General features: G+C 41.6%; 1 protein-coding gene across 6 annotated transcripts in view; it reads left to right on the forward strand.

The window, feature by feature from the left end:
• Nucleotides 1-24240, forward strand: part of LOC137365261 (CSC1-like protein 2) — a 302640-nt gene that overhangs the window by 145798 nt on the left and 132602 nt on the right. For 5 of the 6 annotated variants that reach the window (XM_068027917.1, XM_068027916.1, XM_068027921.1 and 2 more), the window contains exons 4-5: nt 6571-6609; nt 13908-13998. In XM_068027917.1, coding sequence (XP_067884018.1) covers nt 6571-6609; nt 13908-13998 — 130 coding nt within the window. The remainder of the gene's footprint in view (nt 1-6570; nt 6610-13907; nt 13999-24240) is intronic. The other variant, XM_068027920.1, reaches the window with a different exon arrangement.

Here is a 24240-nt window from a genome sequence, read left to right on the forward strand (position 1 = left end):
CGTCTGTGTTCTGCGATTATCAATGGAAACCATTCTCCCTATCTTATCTAAACCTGTCATCATTTTGAACACACATTAAATCGCTCATAGTTTGTTTTTTGTACCTGCTGATTTAGTACCTTGACACCCAAATCCTGTTGCTCCTCCATAGCTCCTGGTCTCTCATCATTATGAAAATATTACAATTTGTCTTTCTCCGATCCAACGTGGACGACCTCACACTTGCCCACATTAAAATCCCATCTGCCAGAGTTTGGCCTACGCACTTAATCTATCGATGTCCCTATTGTAACTTCCTCCTCCCATGACGCAACTTACTCCACCTCCTAACTTAATGTCGTCTGAAAACTTGGAGAACATTTCCCTTTATAAATCCTTACTGTCTATTGCCTTCTACCAACCCTGATCACAGTAATTAGTACTTTATGATTTTAAAATCTTTTCTGTTTTAGAGGATTTTCTTAAAACTGAGTGCTGTGACTTGGGGGACATGGAGTGAAGTGGGGAAAAAAATAATTGGATGTTATTGCTTGTGATACTGCAAGGAAACAGGTCATCTCTTAACCCATGGTGTTTCAGAGACCTATCACCATGAAGGGGGAGCACGAAGGAGCAAGTGTTTTATGGAAAGGGATGTACTTGAGTGCCTGAACACTGTTCCACACACCCCTTCTTCCTGCACCCCCATCCCAAAAATAGAATAGTCTCTAAAAATATGGAATAATCTCTAGTTGATTTTTCAATGACTGGACTGCAGGTTTGAGCTCTCGTTAGCTAAAGCCTCTCATAATTGACATGAAATGTATGTTTCCATTGCCACCATTCTCTGACCACAGCATGGATATACAACAATGGTAGTTTAATCATTAGAGGTGCCATTTTTTAGTAGTTAGTGCTATTTTTCCTGCAAATTCCATCACAATAGGCGATCAGCACTATGCGTGTGTGCTCGTACCAAGCCTCCAGCTAACTGCTATCAGTTGTTGTTGTCTTCATCTGAACAGTGCATATTTGGCTTGGTGGAGGAAGGGTCTATATACGGCAGCTTGTGATATTGGCAATCACCTCGATGTTCAGTATGTTCAAGTCCATTGCCATGTCTAGGTTTACTTCTTAGCAGCTGCGCCCCACCATTCCAGGTTTTATCGTCAATTTTTTGTAAAATGCTTGAGTCTTAATTTCTGTCCTGTTGAGATCAAAATTTATTCAGCCAAGTTGAAAGCCACTTAGTTCGTAAAAATGCTAATCGGTGACACTATATGAAGCGACTCGGCTGTTATAAAGCATTCAGTTTTCACTATCATGAGATAGGATATCATTTTAACCTCCACTAAATTCCTGCCTCGTAATCACTTGATTCCAATCACTTGATTCCAATTCTGTTTTGAATAACAGATATGTTGGTTCATTCAAAAGGTCAGATCTGTGTAAAGCTGCGCAGATTGATCGAGGCCTACGATTTAAATTACTACAGGTGTGGAAAATCATTTACTGGTGTTGGCACTAAGCCAGCTGGTCAAGGCATCTTATGCACGTTTTTGAGACATCGCTACAGGAAACATCTGGCACATAACAGGAGTAGGCCGTTCAGCCCCTCAGGCACTGTATCACCATTTCTTTTAGGACTTCTGTTTGTACTGTCCACTGTAATCATCAAAGATATCTTATAAATCAAATGGATTTATTCACTGTTATATAGAGAGTAATAGCGTTTTTTAGTAAACTCTAAAGTGAATATAATTTGAACTATTTTGGCGCTGAGATTGGCTATCTCAATTCTTTGTGGAGCTTCTTGTGGCCTCACTAATTGTGATGGAAATAAAACAATTCCTTGAAACAAATTTTGAAAACAAATTCCTGACTAGACCAGAACAAAAGTGATGAAAGCAAAATAATACCTTTAAAGCCTAAAATTAAAATATCTCTGAAATATAGCTAAAATCTGGGTGCAAAATATCAATTTAAACTAAACCTAAACTAAATTTCCCACAAAGACTATATAACCAAAATCAGACTGACTAAAATTATTTGACTGAAATATACCTCTGACACTCAGTCCAGGCTTATTCTTGGTTAATACCCTGGCATGGAGTCAATGCCTTCACTAGGAAAGAAACGATATTCTGAAACACCCAAAATGCTAACCTATTTTTCTGTCCAATGCTGACCTGTTGTGCCTTTGATATTTCCTGTTAGTTCAATTAATTTCAAGAATTTGTGATCACATCATCTTATGGGTTCTTTTAACAGTTTGGCGCATAGCTGCGATTAAAATTAAAATAAAAGCAAAATACTGCGGATGCTGGAAATCTGAAATAAAAACAAGAAATGCTGGAACCACTCAGCAGGCCTGGCAGTTCCGATGAAGGGTCACTGACCCGAAACGTTAACTCTGCTTCTCTTTCCACAGATGCTGCCAGACCTGCTGAGTGGTTCCAGCATTTCTTGTTTTTAATTAAAATTAAAAGTTTACATTTTGTATATTTGGGAGTCAGCTGACAAATGGAAATGAAAATCAGGAGAGACTTGGTAGACTTGTTAGAAAAATTGGAGCCTATGGGATTAAAGGGACAGTGGCAGCATGGGTAAGAAATTGGCTGAGGAATACAAAGCAGACAGTAGTGGTAAACCAGTTGTTTTTCGTACCAGAGGGAAGTATTGTTACGACCGAAGATGGAGGCGTGCACTGTCTTTCTCTAGTTCCACTTCTCCACGGGTCACTGGGTAATGAACCCGGCCAGGTGTTAGATTTAGATGTAGGTGAGCACTTTGGTGATAGTGATCACAATTCGGTTAGGTTTACCTTAGCGATGGGCAGGGACAGGTATATACCGCAGGGCAAGAATTATAGCTGGGGGAAAGGAAATTATGATGCGATTAGGCAAGATTTGGGATGCGTAGGATGGGGAAGGATGCTACACCCGTTCCTGCTCTCACCAGAATACAGCTTAGAAGAAGAAAATTCAGCTGAATGGTTGATTATAAACTCCTACCCATCTGAGTTTCAGGGCAATATGGCATCCTGAAACAAAGGATTGAGATTAGTGTTCTGGGCAAATAAGATCAAATGCGTCAAAGAACATCCTTTTATTTGAACTCATCTGTTAATCCTGAAGTGAGACATGCAAGTAATCATCATAACCAACTATTTTTTTTCCATGGTACATGGCCTTTGACCTGGTTGGAAATTTGGGTGCAGCTTAGACTGGAGCTGTTTTGAACTACGGACCTACTAATTTTTCAGCAATTGACACATCATAAAAATCTAGTACGGTGATATTTTCACTGAATTCTTAGTCCTTCTCTGTGTTTAAGCAGCAGTGGGTTTGGTAGACATTAACCAAAGTAGAACTGCTTTCAATGATCAGCTTTGCCACGATCTCTGCTGTGTATAATATGGGATTGAAGTATAACCAAGTTTTGGAATAGCTGTGTCATTCTGATAGCATTTGAGCCAGTGAAGGGTTTAAAAGCAGCAGAAACTTCTGTTTGTAAAACACATGCAAGAGTCGAGAGCAGGGAGCCAGAATGTCATCTGTGAGCCTCTCAATTAGTTTGTTTTAATTTATACCAAAGTTAAAGGATTGTTCATGGTAGCTGCAGGCTGGGTATGGAGATGTAGTGAACTGTGTGACACACACATGCTTGTTCCTTGTTTATCAAAGAGCTGTGTTTTTACTGGTCCCAAATGCTTGCAAATTAAGAATTGCCAAACCTAATTTAATAAATGTTCATTCCTTTGCTCATTCACTCAGCACTATTATTTCTACAGCTCTTTTGAGTACAACAGGAATTCCACTAGCTTATTTTTTTAATTATCATATTCTTAATCTTTGTCACCTCAAAAGATGGTGTAAATTTCTTAAAGCCTTTTTGTGGGCATTGTACATGAATGATGCAAGCTGACTTTGTCGATGGTTAAATGAGCCGAAGGTTTACCATTTCATTTGCATGTGTGTCTGTGTCTCACTGTCATGTCAGGCTATCTGTCCAAGATTCAGGTGATAGTTGGAAACTATTACAGTTTGCCTTTTACAGTTGGATTGCATTTGAGCCCCTTGATTTAGTTTGCTGCCTTAAATTTCTCCTAGGTCTACATTATTCTGGGTTGCATTTTAAGTGAAAATCCTGATGAGAGAAGTTGTAAGATGAGTACTGCATGAAGAACTGTATAATCTGAATTATTAAAACATATGATAAATCACTTGTTATAAAGATCCACAAATACTATATTTTACCAATTCTATTAATTAAGAATTAACTAAGCCATAAGCTTGTTATAGGTCATGCCATAATATGGTATCCTGATTCACTTGCCTAGCCATAACCCAAGCTTTGCTAATTAACTTTCAAAGCCATTATATATTTTTCCTATGCCATGTCCATTTTCTTTCTTTTTCCCCCTCCTATTATTGTGGTGTCCATCTCCACCTCCATAAACACTTTTTAAAAAAAAAAAATCTTTCACTGACTTGCAATGGTACAGCTCCACAATACCCTCTGCGATCGGTCACACTCAAGTGTGTGCTGGCAGTCTAGTCAACTACTGCAGGCATCATGGCTGCATCTAATTCTATTTCTCTTTCCTCACTTTCATCCCTGGCCTGCACTTAGGTTGGCTGAGGCAACCATAGCCTCTACTATCCTGGGATCGGGTAACTCGGCACTTGGCTGATTTCTTATTACACAATTAATAATTCACCTGTTAATCTTCAGTACTTTGTATTTGGAGAATAAATGATTATGGATGCCTGTTTCCCATGCGAATCACTTGTAGAAATAATTTCAAAAAATAGAGTTAAACTTGGTACAGAGGTTTCAAAGTGCAGCTTATGTTGACAAACTTTTATTTTGAAGTAATGGGAATGTTTTAACTAAAAATGGACTGCTCTAGTTTTCTGGGTTGTATGGCCATGTCAAATGGAGTAATGTTCATTCAAGTCCAGATTTTTTCTCTCTCTATTCAAGAGTGCTGTTCTCAACTGTGGTGGTTTATTTTTTTTTTTAAATCCTTCACAGCAGAAATAGTTTTTCTATACTTCCAGGTAGTTCTTATGAACTAGTGTCCTGAATTGTTTGTTTGTACACTATTGACTATTTTTGTTAAATAGTCTAATTGCAGGTTTCTAATGCTCTATATAACTTTGTCTCAGTAATGTCAAAATTAACCCTGATTCTTACCACTCCGCATTAAAAGCTACTTTCTTCTGAATCCCCTTTTGTTAATCCAGTTTTAAGCCCTCCACCTTCAGTAGATTGCCTTCATTTGCCTTGTCTAACTTCATTTCAGTTTAAGCTTCACAAGAAGATGAATGCCAGACACCGCATAGAACATTTAATAGTTTGTTCATTTGGCTGTCCAATTAAACTTTATTTAACTTGTTTTTAATTCAGGTGATTAAGGTTTAGATATGTAAAGTTCCCAGTGTTGCAATATCTGTTTGAATTTTCTTTTGGTTGGTATATACCACAAGCTCAAACCAGCTTCTTCCAGTATCTTGGACTGTAGTCACAGGTTAACTGAGGTACTATTTTTGGAACTAGAGGTAGATCACAAGAATGAGTGCAACTAACTTCTTTCCATGAAACATTCAAGTTCCAAAGTTACATCTCTGCCTGCATTAAAATAAAAGAAAAGTACTGCAGATGTTGGAAACCTGAAATAAAAACCAAAAGTACTGTAAATACTCAGCAGGTCTGACAGCAGAGTTGATGTTTCAGGTCTGTGACCTTTCACAGACCTGAAATGTTAACTCTGTTTTTCACTCTATAGATGCTGCCAGACCTGCTGAGTATTTCCAGCACTTTCTGTTTCTATCCCTGCCTGTATTGTTCAGAACACACCCTATTGGATGTTTTGAGCGGGTAAGTGGCCAGTTTCTATGTAATTTAAGTTTTAATAAATTAACTCTGAGGGGGTAGTGAGTCATTATATAAATCATTTATTTGTGACAATAACTGGATAGCGCTTCGAAAGAATTGGCACAGACTCAGTGGACCGAGTGGCCTCCAGTGCTGGACTATCTTATGATTCTATGAAATTACTTGAATCAATGTTTTCTTTCCCGATAATTGTTCTAGATGCTTCCGTTGTACCGCCACTAGCAGAGCTTTTGGGCTGTGTGTTGGAAATTACATTATTCTCTCCATTGTTTATCGATTCAAGTGTCTATGAAAAGGAGTGTTATGTGAAGCAACATATTGTCCGTTCATCATTAGTCGGAACTGGAGTAAAGATGTGTTTATGAAAGCCATTTTATAAAAAGCTGATAGAGATATTTGTATAGAAGCTGAACGGTTTGTTGGGCTAAATGGCCTCTACCTATTACAGTACAAATATTCTCAGATTTGCCCCCAACCAACAATGCTGATGAATCTTTTTATTGGACTTTGGTGGAGACATTGCAAGCAGCAGCTTTGAAGAGCGTTAGCACAGCACGGCAAGAGAAACCATCACACCTCCCTCAGTTTGTACTTGTGTTGCGTTCTTTCACCAGCATTTCATTTCTTAAGGTAAATTGAATTCTTTTTTCTTTGTGTATTTTTAAGAATTTTCTTTTACATTTTTAGAAAAAGACGTGGAAAGCTTCGAACAGAAGAGCGGGAATAGTATGTTTGCGTTTTTTCCATTTTAGTTATCTCTCCCATGATCTGTGACAATATTAACATATTTTTAATTCACATGATCTCTGGGTTGAGGTGATACTAATGTTCTTAAAATCCAATAAGGGTGCTGCTGGTGGCTAATTTTCCTTTGGCATGTACAGTATATGTATTCTATATCTCTATAAATTAGCAACAAGTCTCTGTTGGTGCTCACTGTATGCTGCCCATGTGAGAAGCTGTAGTTAATTTAAAACTATTAATCTATCCAAATCTTAAATATGACTTGTACTGAACTACAATGTGTCCAAATCATTGAGGTTTTTCTTGCTAATCTCACCTCGTCTCCTCGAGGTGCTAATCTGGAATATTGTTTCATGGACTCCAGCATTTCTATCTATATAATGCCTTTAACATAAAGAACATCTTAAAGTACTTAACAGGCTTGAGGAAGAAAGGCACCAAGTCAGGTAACGGATGATTAGGAGAAATGACTGAAGGTTTCGTCCAAGAGATCGATTTTAAGCTTTCAAAAAAGTAGCAGAGATGAAGTGATTTAGGAAGGGAATTTTAAAGAATGGGACCCAAACTAATGAAGGCTCTTCCATCAATGGTAGGCAAAGTGGAGGTGGCGGGGTTGTTGGGGGTGCACAAAAGGCCACTAGCAGAGGAGCAAAGCATTAAGGAAATATAAATATCATGCTGGTGGAGCTGGCAGAGATAGGGTGGGTCAAGGCCATGGAGGCATTTAAAGACAGCAGTGATGACTTTAAATTTAGTTTATTTGGTTGGTTGTGAGGGGTTGGAGGTGGGTGGGTGGGGGCGATGGGTAGAGTGGTAACCAGGTGCTAATGTTGGTCAGTCAGGATTGGGGTGATGGGTAAGCAGACTTAGTGTGAGGCACAATGCATACAGCAGAATGTTGCACAAGTTGGAGGGTGGAGCAAAAGAAACATTGCGATAGATTAGTTTCTGCATTATAAACAAACTATCGCAAACTGCAGTACTTTGCAAAATAGCCATTTCTCTTATGAGCCTAGATTGGGAGTGTTGGCTGCCTGTTTTAACTAAATGTTTCATGACTTAGCCTAACCATGTTCTTCTCATCCCATATCCATGCAAGTTCATGTTCTTGCTGGTTTGGGTGGGGTGGTGGGGGAGGCGGTGAGGTGCACGCGGGTTTGGAAGAGAAGTTTTGTGTGGACAGTGAGAGGGAAAGAGATGGCGATAATTGGATTAGGAGTAAAGAAACTTGACTGATTTTTGTTTCCTCCACTTACTAGAGGTTTATTTATTCATGACAGAATACTAAAAAAAAATACTTGATTACTGTTCAAGCAAAAGTATATGTTAGTCTGTTTAAGTTGGTGCTTTTACTGCTATGGAGGGCAGAAGCCAGATTGAAGGACCTCTGACTTTTTGGGATGAACATGAAGTTGGAATCTAATGCTGTTTAAGGCGATTCGAGAGGAAAGCTAGGTTTAAGAGACACTGGTAGTAGGAGAAGATGGCTAGATTGACGATAGGCTTTTAGAGGGGAGGATAATCAGAAATTTCAAAAATGGTAAGTGAGTCATTTGCAAGATTAGCAAGCATTAGGAATTGTTGGGGGATGCATTGAGTGGGGGGAGATCATAGCTCAAGGTCCTGCAGAAAAAAAGCTCCTTGGGAAGTGTTAGAGATCAGAAGCTGAATGACTAGGGAGGGGTTGGTCAGGAGGGAGAGAGGAGGACTAGAGCAGCAGATAGTGCTGTCAAGTAACTCAACAATTTTTGTGCTGTAATTTGGCCATACAGACATCACCAATGTGGAAATTTCTGATGATTTAAGGTGATTGGTTTCTAAAGTGCTTGAATAATTCTGGCTTTCTTGTGTGGCATATACAGTGAAGCTTCTCACAATGCATTTATTGCATGGCCTCCTCCTGGTATTGAAACAAAATGTTAATTGTTCTTGATCAGCGATATTCAGTTGGACTTCCCTGCAATTTAACAGCCAAGTGTGGTGCCTCTAGGCTGTAGTTGTATGTGTAGCTGAACACGAGCTCATTCATAACTGGTTGATTATAGGGGTTATATTCATCCAAAGAACCAACTGTCCTTAGCAAACCCTGTAAAAACTAAACTGCAAAATTTGAATCTTTTGGTGATTAGTATTTTAATAAGCACAATATTTCAGCAGTAGATCAATGCAGCTCAGGACAGAAGCGCAAGGCGAGAGCCAACTGTGTAACAGCCCCGACAACCAATTTTATCTGCAGCGCCTGTGGAAGAGTCTGTCACTCTAGAATTGGCCTTTATAGCCACTCCAGGCGCTGCTTCACAAACTACTGACCACCTCCAGGTGCTTACCCACTGTCTCTCCAGTCAAGGAGGCCAAAGAAAGAAAGAAGAAAGAAAGAGATCAATGCAGCTTAATGCTAAGTATAACCAGCAGTTTTCAATTGCCCTCAATTCTGTATTTTAGACTCTGCTGTGGGTTGGCGGTAGGCTAGGAACAGTACCATTCTCCAACTCTGACTCAGTGGTAACATTCTTGCCTCTGAGTCAGAGGTTGTGTGTTAGGTTCAAGTGCCATTCCAGAGACTTCACAAAATTAGGCTGACACTCTGATGCAGTATTAAGGGAGTGCTGCTTTTTCGGAGGTGCTGTCTTTCGGATGCGACATTAAACCGAGGCCCTGCCTGCCCCCTCAAGTGGGTGTAGTAAAAGATCCCATAGCATTTTTGAAGAAGCGTAGAGCAACTCTGCTGGTGTCCTAGTCAATATTTATCCTTCCACATACATTACTAAAACAGATTATCTGGCTATTACCTTGTTTCTGTTTTTGGGATCTTGCTGTGTGTAAATTGGCTGTTATGTTTCCTACATTAAAAAAAAAGTCATTTTTGTAAAGAAGTACTTCATTGATCGTAAAGTGCTTTTTTCACCCTGAGGTTGTGGAAGACACAGTGTTAATGGAAGTCTTTCTTTAACCAGTTCCCCCATATGTAACATTATGGAAATTACTGTTCTACAATAGGAAACTGGCTGTACCGCACCTCCCATTCAATGTCAGTGGGACCAAACTCCATAAGCATGTTAGAGGGAAGGGCTGTGTGAAAACTGCACCCAGTTGGCCTCTAACCACCCATTCTAAAAGATAAAACACTGGGTTGGGCTCTAACAAAATAGACTTATTCATAAGATGTCTTTATGTTGTAAAAGTGCAGCTGACAAAAAAATGCACAACCCTTTCACCATCAGCTGCATTTAAAATATGTTTAGACGCACATGTTTTTTTCCTGTTGGCAGTGGACACCTACTTGCTCATCATAGAACTATAGAAAAGGTACAGCACAGAAAGAGGCCATTCAGCCCATCGTTTCTGCATCGACTGAAAAATGTTCTAATCCCACCTTCTAGCACCTGGTCCATAGCCTTGCAGGTTACAGCACTTCAGCTGCAGGTCCAGGTACCTTTTTGAATGAGTTGACGGTTTCTGACTCCACCACCGATCTGGGCAGCGAATTCCAGACACACATCACCCTCTGAATGAAATAGTTTGTCCTCATGTCCCCTCTAATCCTTCCAGCAATCACCTTAAATCTGTGCCCCCTGGTAAATGACCTCTCTGCTAAGGAAAACCAGTCCTTCCTGTCTACTCTCTGGACCCCTCATTATTTTGTACACCTCAATTAAGTCACCCCTCAGCCTCCTCTGATCTAAGGAAAACAACCTTAGCCGGTGCAATCTTTCTTCATAGCTGCAACATTCTTGTAAGTCTCCTCTGTACTCTCTCCAGGGCAGTTATGCCCTTCCTATAATGTGGTGACCAGAACCGTACGCAATATTCCAGCTGTGGCCAAACCAGCGATTTATACAGTTCCAGCATTACATCCCTGCTTTTGTATTCTATATCTCGGCCAATAAAGGAAAATATTCCATATGCTGCCTTCACCACTTTATCTACCAGTCCTGCCACCTTCAGGGACCTGTGGACATGCAGTCCAAGGTCTCTAACTTCCACTACCCCCCTCAATATCCTCTGGTATCTCGCCTCTATCTAGTGAGGATTTGAAAATGATCCACAGAGCATCCGCTATTTCCTCCCTGGCTTCCTTTAACAGCCTAGGATGCAATCCATCCTGCCCTGGTGATTTATCCACTTTCAAGGATGTCAGACACACTCGTACTTCCTCTCTCATTATGCTTATCGTATCTAAAATTTCACACTCCTCTTTAACTTCAATGTCTGCGTCATCCCTCTCCTCTGTGAAGATAGAGAAAAAGTACTCATTAAGAACCCTGCCCACATCTGCATCCACATATGTTACCTTGTACATCTCCGATGTGAGCTACTGGCAGCTGCTACACATGACAAGTGTGTGACACCAACTGCTCCTGCTTTCTTCTAAAACTGGCCCACTATCTCCTGTACCTTTATATACTTGGAGTTGTCTTTAATTCCTTTTGAGGGAGGAAATGCCGTAACATAGTTTCCAGTGGTTGTAAGCCAGTAGAGGACAGTAGCTAAAGAAGAAAGAACTTTCACTTGTACAGTGTCTTTCATGACCTCAGGATGCCCCAAAATACTTTTGAAATGTCGTCACTGTAGTACCGTAGGGAAATGAAGCAGCCAGTTTCCACACAGCAAGATCCCACCAACAGCAATTGGATAAATAATCTCTCACTGTTTTTAATGTTAGTTTTGGGATATATGTTGGCTTTGGGATATATGTTGGCCAGGACTCTTGGCAAACTCTCCTGCTGTTGTTCAAATAATGCTCTGGAATCTTTTACATCTGCCTGACAATGCAGATATCTCCATTTAACATCTCTTCCAAAAAATGGTAACTCTGACGGTATAGCAATCCCTCAGTGCTGCAATGAAGTATCATCATAGATTATGTGCTCAAGTGTCTGGAGAGGCTTAAACCCATAATCTATTGATTTAAAGGTGGGAGTGCACCTGCAGAGCCAAAAACTGACACTTGAATACTAATTGGGCAGTCTTGGTCAGAGAAGCCAGTCATATATTGATTGTTGGCAGAGAAAATGGGAATATTCTGGTGCAGTTAAGTTGGGGAACACAAGGCTGCAGTTGAGTAATGAGCAGTCTGAAAGGAGTTGTCATTATATCTACTATACTATACTTGAGCAGCAAAGGTTTACTGCAGATAATAGTCAAGTCTAGAAAAATTGTTAGGATCATTAGGACTCTGTTGGCAAATTTCCCCAATATTTCCAGAATTTGGACTGCAGGATTTCACTGATTGTTTTGTTGGGAGCTTCAACTGAACATCTTTCTTTTTTCTCTACCTACTGATTATGATGGTTTCCAAAGGTCCTTGTCTCTGAGAATCTTAACTCCTATCTAACCTCTCTTTTCTCCTCTTTCCTCGCAAGTGCTCGTGCTGCCAACGGATGAACTACTAGAGATGGTGGTGTTGATAATATGATTCCAAGTTAAAGTGGCATTGTCTCGTATGTTAGCAGGCCTCATGTGCTTGATATCTTGGGCTAATGAAGCAGATGTTTTCATTGTAGTTCATCTTCATGTTGAAGTCACTGGGCAATTAAATCTTCACTTCATATTTACTGTGCAAGAGCATTTCCGTACCAAAATATAATAATCAAGAGAGGATTGCATTATCACTTTTGTCAAATTCCACAAAGCACTTTGCATGCAATTACTTTTGAAGTCCAGTCAATTTGTAGACAAACATAGCGGGTGATTTGTATACTGCAATGTTTAATAAACGGCAACAAAGCAAACGACTAGTTAAAATATTTTTCCTTTTAATAAGAAGAATGTTGACCAGGACAACATCAAGTGCCCTAGTCCTTTAGAAATTCTCAAAGGAGCTCGTTTTTGCTGATGTATGAACGCAAAACCTTATTTTGAAATTGAAGAACTTTTTTTTTAAAAAGGGAAGTCTTTAGGAAATTGATTGCTATTGATTAATGACAGGGGTTAGGACCTTTTGGGGTTCCCAGTGTATTTTTTTTTGTGTGATTATTTTGGTGGATGGTTCTATCTACGTCGTCATTCAACTGTTGCATCCTAATGGTTGAGTGCATTGTTGCCCTGTTGACACACACCAAAATTCAAGGTGAGCTCAGCAAATCTGCACTTGTTCAGGTCAAAAATAAAACTAGTTTGAAATTTAAAAACTCAGCATAATTTTGGAAGGAACAAATAAAATATTAAACAAGCACATATATGGTTGAAGGAGTTGGCATGCATCATTACCTCTGTCCTCCACTCCCTCCCCTCCTCCCCAGCCCATGGAACTTCATTGTATATATGTGGCTTAAGGTGCACTGTCAAAGCTGCCCATCTGTCCCAAGAAATGATGAAATCTGCAGGGAAAGTGGTTCTGTGCATCACACCAGAACTGGAGGCATTTGTTGAACCTGTTGGCATTTGTTTTATTAGGTTTAGCCTTAATTTTGGAACATTTTTTTTTATGGAGGGAGGATGGGGGATTATGCCTAAAATCAGAATGGCAAACTGTCCCAATTTGGTCACTTTATTAAAAAAAAAAAATGTTGCATATTTTCTTTAGGCTTTGACTCCCTCCCACGCTTTCCTCTCATTTTGATTTCCTTCTGTTAGTGATTTGAGAGTGCAGGTGAGTTACGTCGCTTGTATTGGCTCTATGACTCAGTTGAATAAGGTAGACAAACCGATCAAATGTTTTTTTTCCCCTTCTCCCAACCACCAGTTTGCTTCCTGATATTCAACATATATGCATCATTTTTCCCAGTTAGACTAGGGTAAAATTACTGGTTTAAAGATATTTTGTAATATTACAACACTTTAACACCCCTTTCTTTTCCCCACTGTCTGGAGTTTAGGTTTAGTGCGTCTTTGTGCTAAAATCTCCCAATACATGACTCTTGCACAGCCAGTGATAACTTCAACTAACAAGAACACTCAGAAGATCTGGTTAGATGTGAAGTCTTATTACAACTAAAAGTTTGTTGATAAAAATGCTGCATATTGCCAAAGGACACCACAACATATTTCTTTACCCTAGTAACCTAAGAAAGCCAATTAAATGGAGTGAAATCAAGAGTTGAGTGGCAAAGCAAAGCCAAATTACTTGAGGGCTTGCTGCTTATGGATATTCCGTTTAAAGCAATTTAAAATGCAGTCCCTTTTGAAATTGTCAGTGTTAAAGTGGAAAGGTCAGCATTCTGGAGGCCTGCTGTGCAGTACTTTTAATGCCACTTTAGTGTCAACTCACTTAGGATTAGTGGGGTAATTGTGTGCTGGTAACAGCCTGTGTAAGAAGCACTTACTCTCTTGTTCTTCAGTGTGGCTTCAGCTCTGCATTCGGAGAACCATGACCGATATGAACGTCTGACTTCAGTGTCGAGTTCAGTTGACTATGATCAGCGAGACAATGTAAGTAATTTTCCTTTTTTCTAGAAACAGATTAACAAAAAATGTTATCTCATTTTCACTGAATAACAGATTGTTGCTTCAATACCAACTTAATTTATATCACTCTTTTAACATAAAACATCCTAAGATGGTTATTTAATAAAAGCAAAATACTGCAGATGCTGGAAATCTAAAATAAAAACAGAAAATGCTGGAAATACTCAGCAGGTCTGGCAGCATCTGTGGAGAGAGAAGCAGAGTTAATGTTTCAGGTCAGTGACCCTTCATCAGAACTTCAACATTATCATAAGATGGTTCACATGAGCCCAATTGGATAAAAATTGAAACTGAACCAAAGGAGGAGACATTTGGGTCCATAACTAAAACCTTAGTTCAAGGTGAATTTTTAGAAGCAGGAGCAGTTGTGATAGCATATTTGAAAGGGAAGGAGACAGTATTTGACAAGAGGGAACAGTTCACAATATCAACTATCATGGGGGCCAGGAAAGGAAGTTGTATCATCAGTTGAGTGGGAATAGGGCTAAGGTGCAGGAAGTGAGACTCTTGGATAAGATGAGTTTGGTCAGGGCATGAGGGGAGAAACTAGAGAAAGATATGTTCATGGCTAGGACAGAGGGGAACCTTGAGGAAAGCTTAGATTGGTGGACAAAGGGAAAGGAGGGATGCGGCAGAGGCATTTGAACAGATTGTCTCAATCTTAGTGAAAAAAATGGTCTATGAGATCCTCGTACTTGTTGGCCATAAGGGTGGGGGGTGGGGGGGGGGCGCGCGCAGGGTATAGAGGGGTTAGGGAGATGATTGCTGGTGGGGGAAAAAACAAAGCTAGGAATTATCTTTGCGTTCCAGGATGATAAACCCAGAGTAGTGAGCGCTTTTGAGAGGGAAGCATGACCTGAGTGTACTTGATGTAGTCCAACCAGATTTGGCAATGAATGTGCCATATACATTCAGATCTGTGCCTCTTGCACTTAAGGAAATAAAGTTGGGAGAGGTGCCATCAGGAACTAAATGAGTGGAGGAGAGTAATGGTTCTACTGGGGACAGGGGTTTCAAAATGGAGATGAGGGCGTGTTTGAGCAGGTTGATAGCTACAAAACTATTGTAAACCGAGGGTAAAGGCTAGACAGTTGGGAGTTTGAAAGTATTGGCGTAAGTAACTTGGAAGAGTGTTTTTTTTGTCTGAGGCAGATGCAGGTGGAAGTCTTGTTGAGTGGTGAGGGATGCAGAGAATTGATCAGCGACGGCCTTGTCTATGATTGAAAGGCCATGTGAGATGACATGGTCAAGGAGGTTATCGTTAATATGGGTAGGAGAGTTTATATGCAGTGGTTAAGAAAGAACAGGAAGGCAATGAACTCAGAAAAGGAGCCAAGTTGGGTTGAGGTCACTGAGTATGAGAGTCACTTGCTGCATAAGTTGGGAGAGGAAAGGAATGAGCTATATCGGTGAGAAACTTGGGATGGTGGATCAAGAAGGTTTTAAGAGTGGCAAGTGTGTTTGAACATGGTGAGGTGCTTGAAGGAGAGGAAGCTGCTAGAGAAGTAAGGGAACAAACTAAGGTGAGAATAATGGACTACATAAATCTCCTGTCTGGGTGCTCCTTAAAACTTTATCTCGAAGGAGACGGATAGTTACAATATTTACAAAAGCTGCTAACTCTCAGTGATATTCATAGTCTTATTTTTTGCTCAATCTTCTTCCCAAATCCTGAAATCACTAGGGCTTTTTCTAGGAAAAAGTTCCTTCGGCATCAGCAGTTTTCAGATAGCTTGCCATTGATAGGAGTCTAGACTAAGTGGTGGGCTATTTAATTGTGGAGGGATAAGTTTAAAACTTGTTCTGTCTTTGCCTGCTGTTCGCACAAATCAATTTTATGGCAGTTCCTCTCCTCTTTCCAATACCCACCTGAAACCAGTATTGTGGATAGATCAGTCATCAGTGTTGAACTAGACCAGTAATTATCATCTCTATTGTAAAGCTTTCTTACTGAAAGGGGCCCTGCCATCTGTGTTGCTATATCGGTGGCTGCCTTGTGAGGATGCTGGCAATTATTCTTTCTTGGGATGTAAGCATCACTGGTAAGGCCAGCATTTGTTACCCGTCACTACTTGCGCTTGACAGCAGAGAGGCTTGCTAAGCCATTTCAGAGGGCAGTTAAGAATCAACCATATTGACTTCAGACCCAATCTCTGTCCTGCTCTTGTGGTCACTGTCTTGATCTAGTTGGTCCAGTTAAGTTTCGAGTCAATGGTGCTGTGTCCCGTTCTCCCTCCCCCCACCCCCAAGATGTTGGTGATATTGGTACATTGAAGGTCAAGGGAGAATGGCTGTGCTTTCCCTTGTTGAGATGGTTATTACCTGGTGCTTAAGTGGGACAAATGTTTCCTACCTGAATGTTGTTTAGGTCCTACTGCAGGCTGGGTTAGGCTACTTTGTTTTTAGAAGAGTTTTTAGAACAGACCCATTCCTGACTTTGTGATGTAGGGAAAATTATTGATAAAACAGCTGAAAATTGTTGGGTCCAGGACAGGCCCCTGAGGAGCTCTGAAATAATATCCCTGGAATGTGCTAATTGTGCATAGACAATTATGACCATTTTCCTTTGGCAATTATGACTGCAGCTGCTGTAAGGGTTTCCCTTTCACCCCTTTTACTGGATAGATTGGTGAAGCTGGGACTGTTCTCTTTAGAGAAGAACGTTGAGAGGAGATTTGATAGAGGTGTTCAAAATCATGGGTCTAGACAGAGTAGATAGGAAGAAACTGATCTCATTGGCAGAAGGGTCAAGAACAAAAAGACACTGATTTAAGGTGATAGGTGAAAGAAGTAATGAGGAAACTTTTTTGTTAAGCAGCGAGTGGTTAGGATCTGAAATGCACTGCCTGAGAGTGTGGTAGCTGCAGATTCAATTGTGGCTTTCAAAACAGAATTGTATGTTCATCTAAAGAGAAAAAACTTGCAGGGCTACAGGGAAAAGGCAGGTGCGTGGAACTAGCTGAGTAGCTCTTGCAGATGGCTGGCAAGGACATGACAGGCCAAATAGCGGCCTCCTGAGCTGTGACCATTCTATGATTCCTTGTGGAGTGTCATAATTGGTCAATGCTGCTTTGATGTCGAAGGCTTCTATTCTTTCGTCTTAAATTAATTTTGTGTATTCGTGTCCGGATCATGGTTGTGATGAGCTTGGAACCAAGTGGTTCTTGCAGAACGTACCTCAGCACTGTTAAGCAGGTTATTTTGAGTGGATGCTGTTCGATAGTGCTATTGATTAATCCTTCCATCACTGTGCTGTTAGTTGATGGAGGGATGGCGGGAGCGGTAATAATTGGCTGGAATTGGATATTCTTGAATATGACAAACCTGAATAATCTACCATCTTGTTGAGTGTCATAGCTGTATGGGAACAGGTTGGCTAAGCGAGTAGCTAGTTCTGGTGCACAAGCCTTCAGTAAGACATTTAGCATATTGTCCGAGCCCTTATCTTTGCTTTGTCCAGCATGCTCAGCCGTTTAACGTAGTGTGAAGTGAAGCTCTTTGGCTGGGCACTCATCTATGAAGGTGGAGATCTTGGGAGGAGTCCAAATAGAATGACCCACTGAGCACATTTAGCTGGCTGGCAAATATTTTGACCTTTTGTTATTGCACTCTTATTGGGCTCCACCATGCTTGAGGATGGTGATGATTCCCACTTCGTTCAAGAGGGTGCAAATGTTTTTTAAAAAGCCAATTGAGAAGTCGGGAATAAGAGAGGGAGTCAAATAGAGCTTTCATCTAAGGTTGATAGAGTGAGGCCACTGATACAGATTGTTGCAAGACAAATGATACCTTTCTGTAAAGGGAAGGATGGAGGGATATGTTGGATGGTCGGGTTGACATTTACCCAGAGGAAACTTGATGAACCCATTAGGTTTTACCTGTTCCAAAAAATGGCAGTGTAAGACTACCAATTACAAAGATATGATGGCCTAGTACGAGAGGCGCGCACATACACATGCGCACGCGTACAAATAGATACAGAGGGGAAAAGAGAGTTGGGAGGTTGAAGTAAAGTCTGTAATGAATATGGAATTTAAATATGGAAATGTAGTCCCAGTGTCCTTGGGTGAAATTGAAGTCTTGCAGTCCTTGCTGGGCCGTGTGCACAATTTGGGCTTGCTTCTCTGGTTCCAGAATATAGAATATAAGAGCAGGGAGGTTATGCTGGAACTGTATAACTCATTGGTTAGGCCACAACCTGAGTACTGTGTGCAGTTCTGATCACCTCATTACAGAAAGGATGTAATTGGACTGGAGAGGGTACAGAGGAGATTTATGAGGATGTTGCCAGGACTGGCAAAATGCAGCTATGAGGAAAGATTGGATAGGCTGGGGGGTTCTCCTTGGAACAGAGAAGGCAGAGGGGAGATCTGATTGAAATGTACAAAATTTTGAGGCACCTGGATAGAGTGGAGATGAAGGGCCTATTTACCGTGGCAGAGAAGTCAGTGACTAGGGGGCATTAGATTTTAAAGTGATTGGTAGAAAGATTAGAGTGGAGATGAGGAAAGGTTTTTTCCACCCAGAAGGTGGTGGGGGTCTGGAACTCACTGCCTGAAAGGGTAATTGAGGCAGAAACCCTAAACTCATTAAAAAGAAGTCTGGATATGCACCTCAAGTGCCGTAATCTGCAGGGCTATGGACCAAATGATGGAAGGTGGGATGATTTTGGCAGGCATAGACACGATGGGCCAAGTGGCCTGTTTTTGTGCCATAAACTTTCTATGATTCAAAGAACAGTACAGCACAGGAACAGGCCATTCAGCCCTCCAAGCCTGCGCCGATCATGATGCCTGTCTAAACTAAAACCTTCTGCTCTTCCGGGGTCTGTAATTTTTAATAAATTCATTAGATTCTATGATCCTTTTTCCCCAGGAAAGTCACAAACTGTTAGTGACACGCCACTGGTGTAAACTTTACTCAATTACATAAGAAACCTGTTTTTTTTCCCTCTTTCAATTATTATTCTTAGGCAGCCCCTCGGGAATGAGGATGATTTCTTCCACTCCAGGGTTATGGGTCCTTGGGTGACTGAGTAGTCCAATTCTGGATCCACACACTCTGTCACAGGTGGGGCAGGTGGTGTTTGGTGAGGCGAGTGAATGGGATGTTCAAAATGCCAAACGCTCCTTCTGCTGCTTGCACTTGGTCGCTGCCTAGACACGTTGACGTTGTTGGAACTGGCTGGCACCGTCACGAATGCTTCTTCTCCATTTTGGGCGGTCTTGAGCAAGAGATTCCCACAAATTGGTGGAGATGTCACATTTTTTCAGGGAGGCCTTAAGAACATTCTTGTAGCATTTACTCTGCCCTCCTCGTAGCCTCTTGCCATGACCAAGCTCTGAATAGAAAGCTTGTTTTGGGAGTCTTGTGTCAGGCATGTGGGTGATGTGGCCCACCCAGCGTAACTGACTAGCCATGACCAGTGTCTCAATACTGGGGATGTTGGCCTGAGAGAGGACACTGATATTGGAGCGCCTGTCTTGCCACTGAATTATGCCCCACTTATAATTGTACGTCATCAGCATTGGGTTTATCCCGGAAGGAGAGCCCCCAATTATATGTTCAGACCGAGGTGGGAGCAGTGGTATCCTAGTCTCACTTCTCCACAGGTCAAAACATATATATTTTCTCACTTACCAAGAAGGTCAATCATATACTCCAGTTTTCTCAGAATAAAACACTAATCAGGTTTACTTAAGGAACAATTATCAGTTTATTAGAAAACAAATCTTACTAGTAATGCAGTAAAGGCACAGATTGAAATTTTAAAGTCCCCTTTTTACCTTAGCCCTCACTCACTTTCTCTCTCTCTCTATCTCTCTATCTCTCTTTCCCTCTTTCCCCTACTCTCTCCCCCACCCCACCTCACGCATGCTCTCTCGGCCCCCCCAGTAATGCAGTAAAGGCACAGATTGAAATTTTAAAGTCCCCTTTATACCTTAGCCCTCACTCTCTCCCTCTCTCTCTCTCGTGCGCGATGTCTCGGCACCCCGCCCCCCACCCGACTGCCCACAGGTTTTCTGTTCTATTTTTGACTTGTCATCTGACAATCAGTAAACATTGTTGCCAAACTAGTTCATTCTGTGCCCTCTTGGGGAAAAAAACTTGACCAATATTTATTCAGTTTGACTATGAATTTCTGTAACAAATATTTTCACAAAAAAAAATCTCTTGTATAACATTCTAAAGCATTAACTGCGTGTTGCTTTTCAAAGCATAATAGAGTTGTGGTACTGGGTAATTGAATGTAACCATTATACAGCTCAAGGACACGGCATTTATCTGATGACGAAGCAAAGTCCAGATCCTTTTTATACATCCTACCAAGGTCTCAAAATAATGACCATTTCATGCTGATCATCCATAATAATTTTTGCAAGAGTGCAAAGATGAATCTGGTGACTGGTGTGTGTTTATCTAGCTAAGGTCTTCATTATTTTGTAGGGCAACTTTTTGGCGAGAAGTTGGAATGGCGCAGAGTATTTCTTAAAATTTACTTTTAATTTGTATTGTATAATTTCCTGGGGTTTTAAATATTTTGGTAGTGGATTTTTATAGCCCCTTTTTCTCCTCTTTCCCTTTTTTCTCCACCCCCTCCCCACCTCCTGAAGTGTCATTTCTCTGACTAGGATTATGATCACCTAAGTGATCGTCCTTCATTCAAGATGTTTGATGTGTTAGCAGACTATCCAAATGTTCAGGACATCCCACTTTATATGATCTGGAATGGGGACCCTGGCCATATTTTTATTTTCCTTTCTCTATCCCGGAGTACTGCAGGCAGTAGTAGTCCACCGCTGCCTGGTTGAGATTAGCTAATTTGGCTCAGACTAGAGATCAAACACAGAATTTTCCTAGCATTTATGGCTCTGAGACTGACTTCATCATTTAAGCCTTAGAGATACTGGTTGAATTCTAAATCATGGGAAATGGAGCTGTCAGCCAGAAGTGAAATGTTAAAAAGAAAGACTTTCATTTAAGTTGCACCTTTCACAACTGCCAGGTGTCCCAAAGTACTTTACACCCAGTGAAGTAATTTTTGAAGTGTATGCACTGTTGTAATGTAGGAAAAGCAGCAGCCAGCACAGGATAGTTGACACTAGTTTGACCAGGCCATCATATCTTCCTAATTGGTAGTCTTACGTTGTCACTTTTGGGAACGGGTAAAAGCTAATGGGCTCAGCATTGAGTTTCCTTTGGGTAAATGTCAACCCCATCACCCAACATATCCCTCCATCCTTCCCTTTACAGACGAACATCATTTGTCTCAACAATCTGTACTCTGCATCAGTGGCCTCACTTGTATCTTGCTTAGCAGCAAAGTAATAATGGCCAGATGATTTTTTGTAACGTTGATTGAGGGATAAATATTGGCAAGGACACCTGGAATAACTCCTCCTCTTTGGATTAGTACAATGGGATCTTTTACCACCTGAGGGCAGACAGGGCCTCAGTTTAACATCTCGTCCAAAACATGGCATCTCTGACACTGCAACACTCCCTCAGTACAGCTCTGGAGTGTCAGCCTTGATTGTTGTGCACAAGTCCTGGAGCAGGACTGGAACCTGCAACCTTTTGAAATAAAAACAGAAAATGCTGGAAATACGCAACAGGTCTGGCAGCATCGAGGAGAGAAAAGCCAAGTTAATGTTTCAGGTGTGTGACCTTTCATCAGAACCTTCTGACTCAGGCGAGAGTGCTACTAACTGAGCCAAGGGTGACCCACAAATGTTGGGTGATGTGATTTCCTCCTCCCATGTGATTTAATTTCCTCTTTATGCTCTGGCCTCCTGAAGGTGGTGGAATGGAAAATAACATGCCTCCAGGTTCACATTCAAGTGGCCAACCTTCACACAAGGCAGTGGTTGTCATTAGGATATTCAACCAATGTGAGCTATTACAACTCTGTTAACATCCACATACTTTTTCTCTATCTACTTGAGGTTTGCTAGATAGCAATAAGGAACAGGGGCCCTGACTCTGTCTATCTTCTTAGCTTAGAGACAATAAAGCTACTTTCAGCAACCCTATTAGAATTACAGTTAACTCTGCAAGATCAGGAATTGAACTTGCAACCTTAACAGTCCAAAAGCCTAATGGCTCAGTACCGTAAAGTATGAGCCACATTTATTCACAGCCATTGCAAATGCTGTAGTAAATACATGCACTCTCGTTGCTTGGCTAATCTGTCTTTTTTTCAAATGCGTTCTGTTTGCAAAACTCTTCTCAACCATACAGTAGTGTGCCTGTAGTACTGGGGGTGCTGCTAGTGCTGCTGGATGTTATGTTTGATAGGTCTGTAAGACGGTGTTTAAAACCAGATCTGATCATGCAAATTGAAGACCACAATAAAACCACACCCTCATTACAGACTCTGCAAAAGCTTCAGCATCGTGACCAATGTCATTCAGATGGCTTATGATTGAGGTGGTTTGAGTTGAAGTCCAGTCTCATTTTTCTGTACAGTAGGACTATATATCTTGTGGGCTACATAGCTGTGTATCATGAAGTCTTCGGTGGTTCATCATGTTTAAGTGTGTGCTCCCATTAATCTATGCATGTTTTAAGTTGCTGATAATGGGTCTTAGTCTTCTAATTTAGGATTTATCCACCAATGAGATAGTAGAGCTAAGAACAACCTTTTCCAAATCTCATGGCTCACAAATTCAAATGTGACAAATCTGTGAGAAAGAAATATAAGCTGTCAATTGAAACCAGTTGGCTGGACTTTATGGTCTGGATTCCACGGGCGCAGGAGGAGGCATGTCACCCACGGTCTGTAGTTTGTACTGTTGTGGGATCACCTTAAGAGGCATAAGTGAAAGGTCACTTGAGGAAGTGATGTTGCATCGCACATGACCAGAGAGTTGTGGATTTAGCCCGACACAGTAAGACGTGTGTTGGTGTGCTCATGCAGTAGCTGTATCTGTTTAAGTTATCATAAAAACCCATGTATTCTTGGGAAATTACTTGCAGTCCTGTGAATCTTAGAGTAGCTCATATGCCAAAGGAACAAGTGTTATTACGTGGACAAACTCTGATGTTCAGTAACCAGTTTGCAGGAAATACAGGATGTAATTTGATATGGTAATTAGCAGATTTTATCTTCTGTTCTTGCTCCTACTGGGATATGCAGTCTGTAATTCAATACTGCCATCAGTCCAGCCTCGCAGCTTCAGGTTCTATTGCAGTTTGTTGAGTTGAAACAGCAGGAAATAATAAATATAGGATGGGAGGGTGTCGGGGTTGGGGGAGGGTGGGTATTGGGTAGTGTCGGGTATGTCTTGCTGAGATCTGATACTAGTCTGAGGGCTTTTAAAATATATTTCGAACTTCTCAAAAGTTTACGTGAAGGAGACCATTGACCTATCTTAGCTTGTCCATCTAATAAAGTAAGTAATCTTCACCCCACCCTGTATCATAGTGTAACTGTCTTTTGAATTAATCTAGGATTTTTGCCTCCATTATTCTATACTTTCAAGTGTGGACCTGTGTGTGAAAGTGTCCTTCCCGGCGTCTTTCCCACGCTGTCCTTCCCGGCGTCTTTCCCACGCTGTCCTTCCCGGCGTCTTTCCCACGCTGTCCTTCCCGGCGTCTTTCCCACGCTGTCCTTCCCGGCGTCTTTCCCACGCTGTCCTTCCCGGCGTCTTTCCCACGCTGTCCTTCCCGGCGTCTTTCCCACGCTGTCCTTCCCGGCGTCTTTCCCACGCTGTCCTTCCCGGCGTCTTTCCCACGCTGTCCTTCCCGGCGTCTTTCCCACGCTGTCCTTCCCGGCGTCTTTCCCACGCTGTCCTTCCCGGCGTCTTTCCCACGCTGTCCTTCCCGGCGTCTTTCCCACGCTGTCCTTCCCGGCGTCTTTCCCACGCTGTCCTTCCCGGCGTCTTTCCCACGCTGTCCTTCCCGGCGTCTTTCCCACGCTGTCCTTCCCGGCGTCTTTCCCACGCTGTCCTTCCCGGCGTCTTTCCCACGCTGTCCTTCCCGGCGTCTTTCCCACGCTGTCCTTCCCGGCGTCTTTCCCACGCTGTCCTTCCCGGCGTCTTTCCCACGCTGTCCTTCCCGGCGTCTTTCCCACGCTGTCCTTCCCGGCGTCTTTCCCACGCTGTCCTTCCCGGCGTCTTTCCCACGCTGTCCTTCTATCTGTTTTAGCCTATGCTCCCTTGTTCAATAGTGTTCTGGTTTGCCTTGGAATAGTGCTGTGGATTT

Source organism: Heterodontus francisci, chromosome 3 (genome assembly GCF_036365525.1).
Source record: "Heterodontus francisci isolate sHetFra1 chromosome 3, sHetFra1.hap1, whole genome shotgun sequence".
Lineage (NCBI taxonomy): Eukaryota > Metazoa > Chordata > Chondrichthyes > Heterodontiformes > Heterodontidae > Heterodontus > Heterodontus francisci.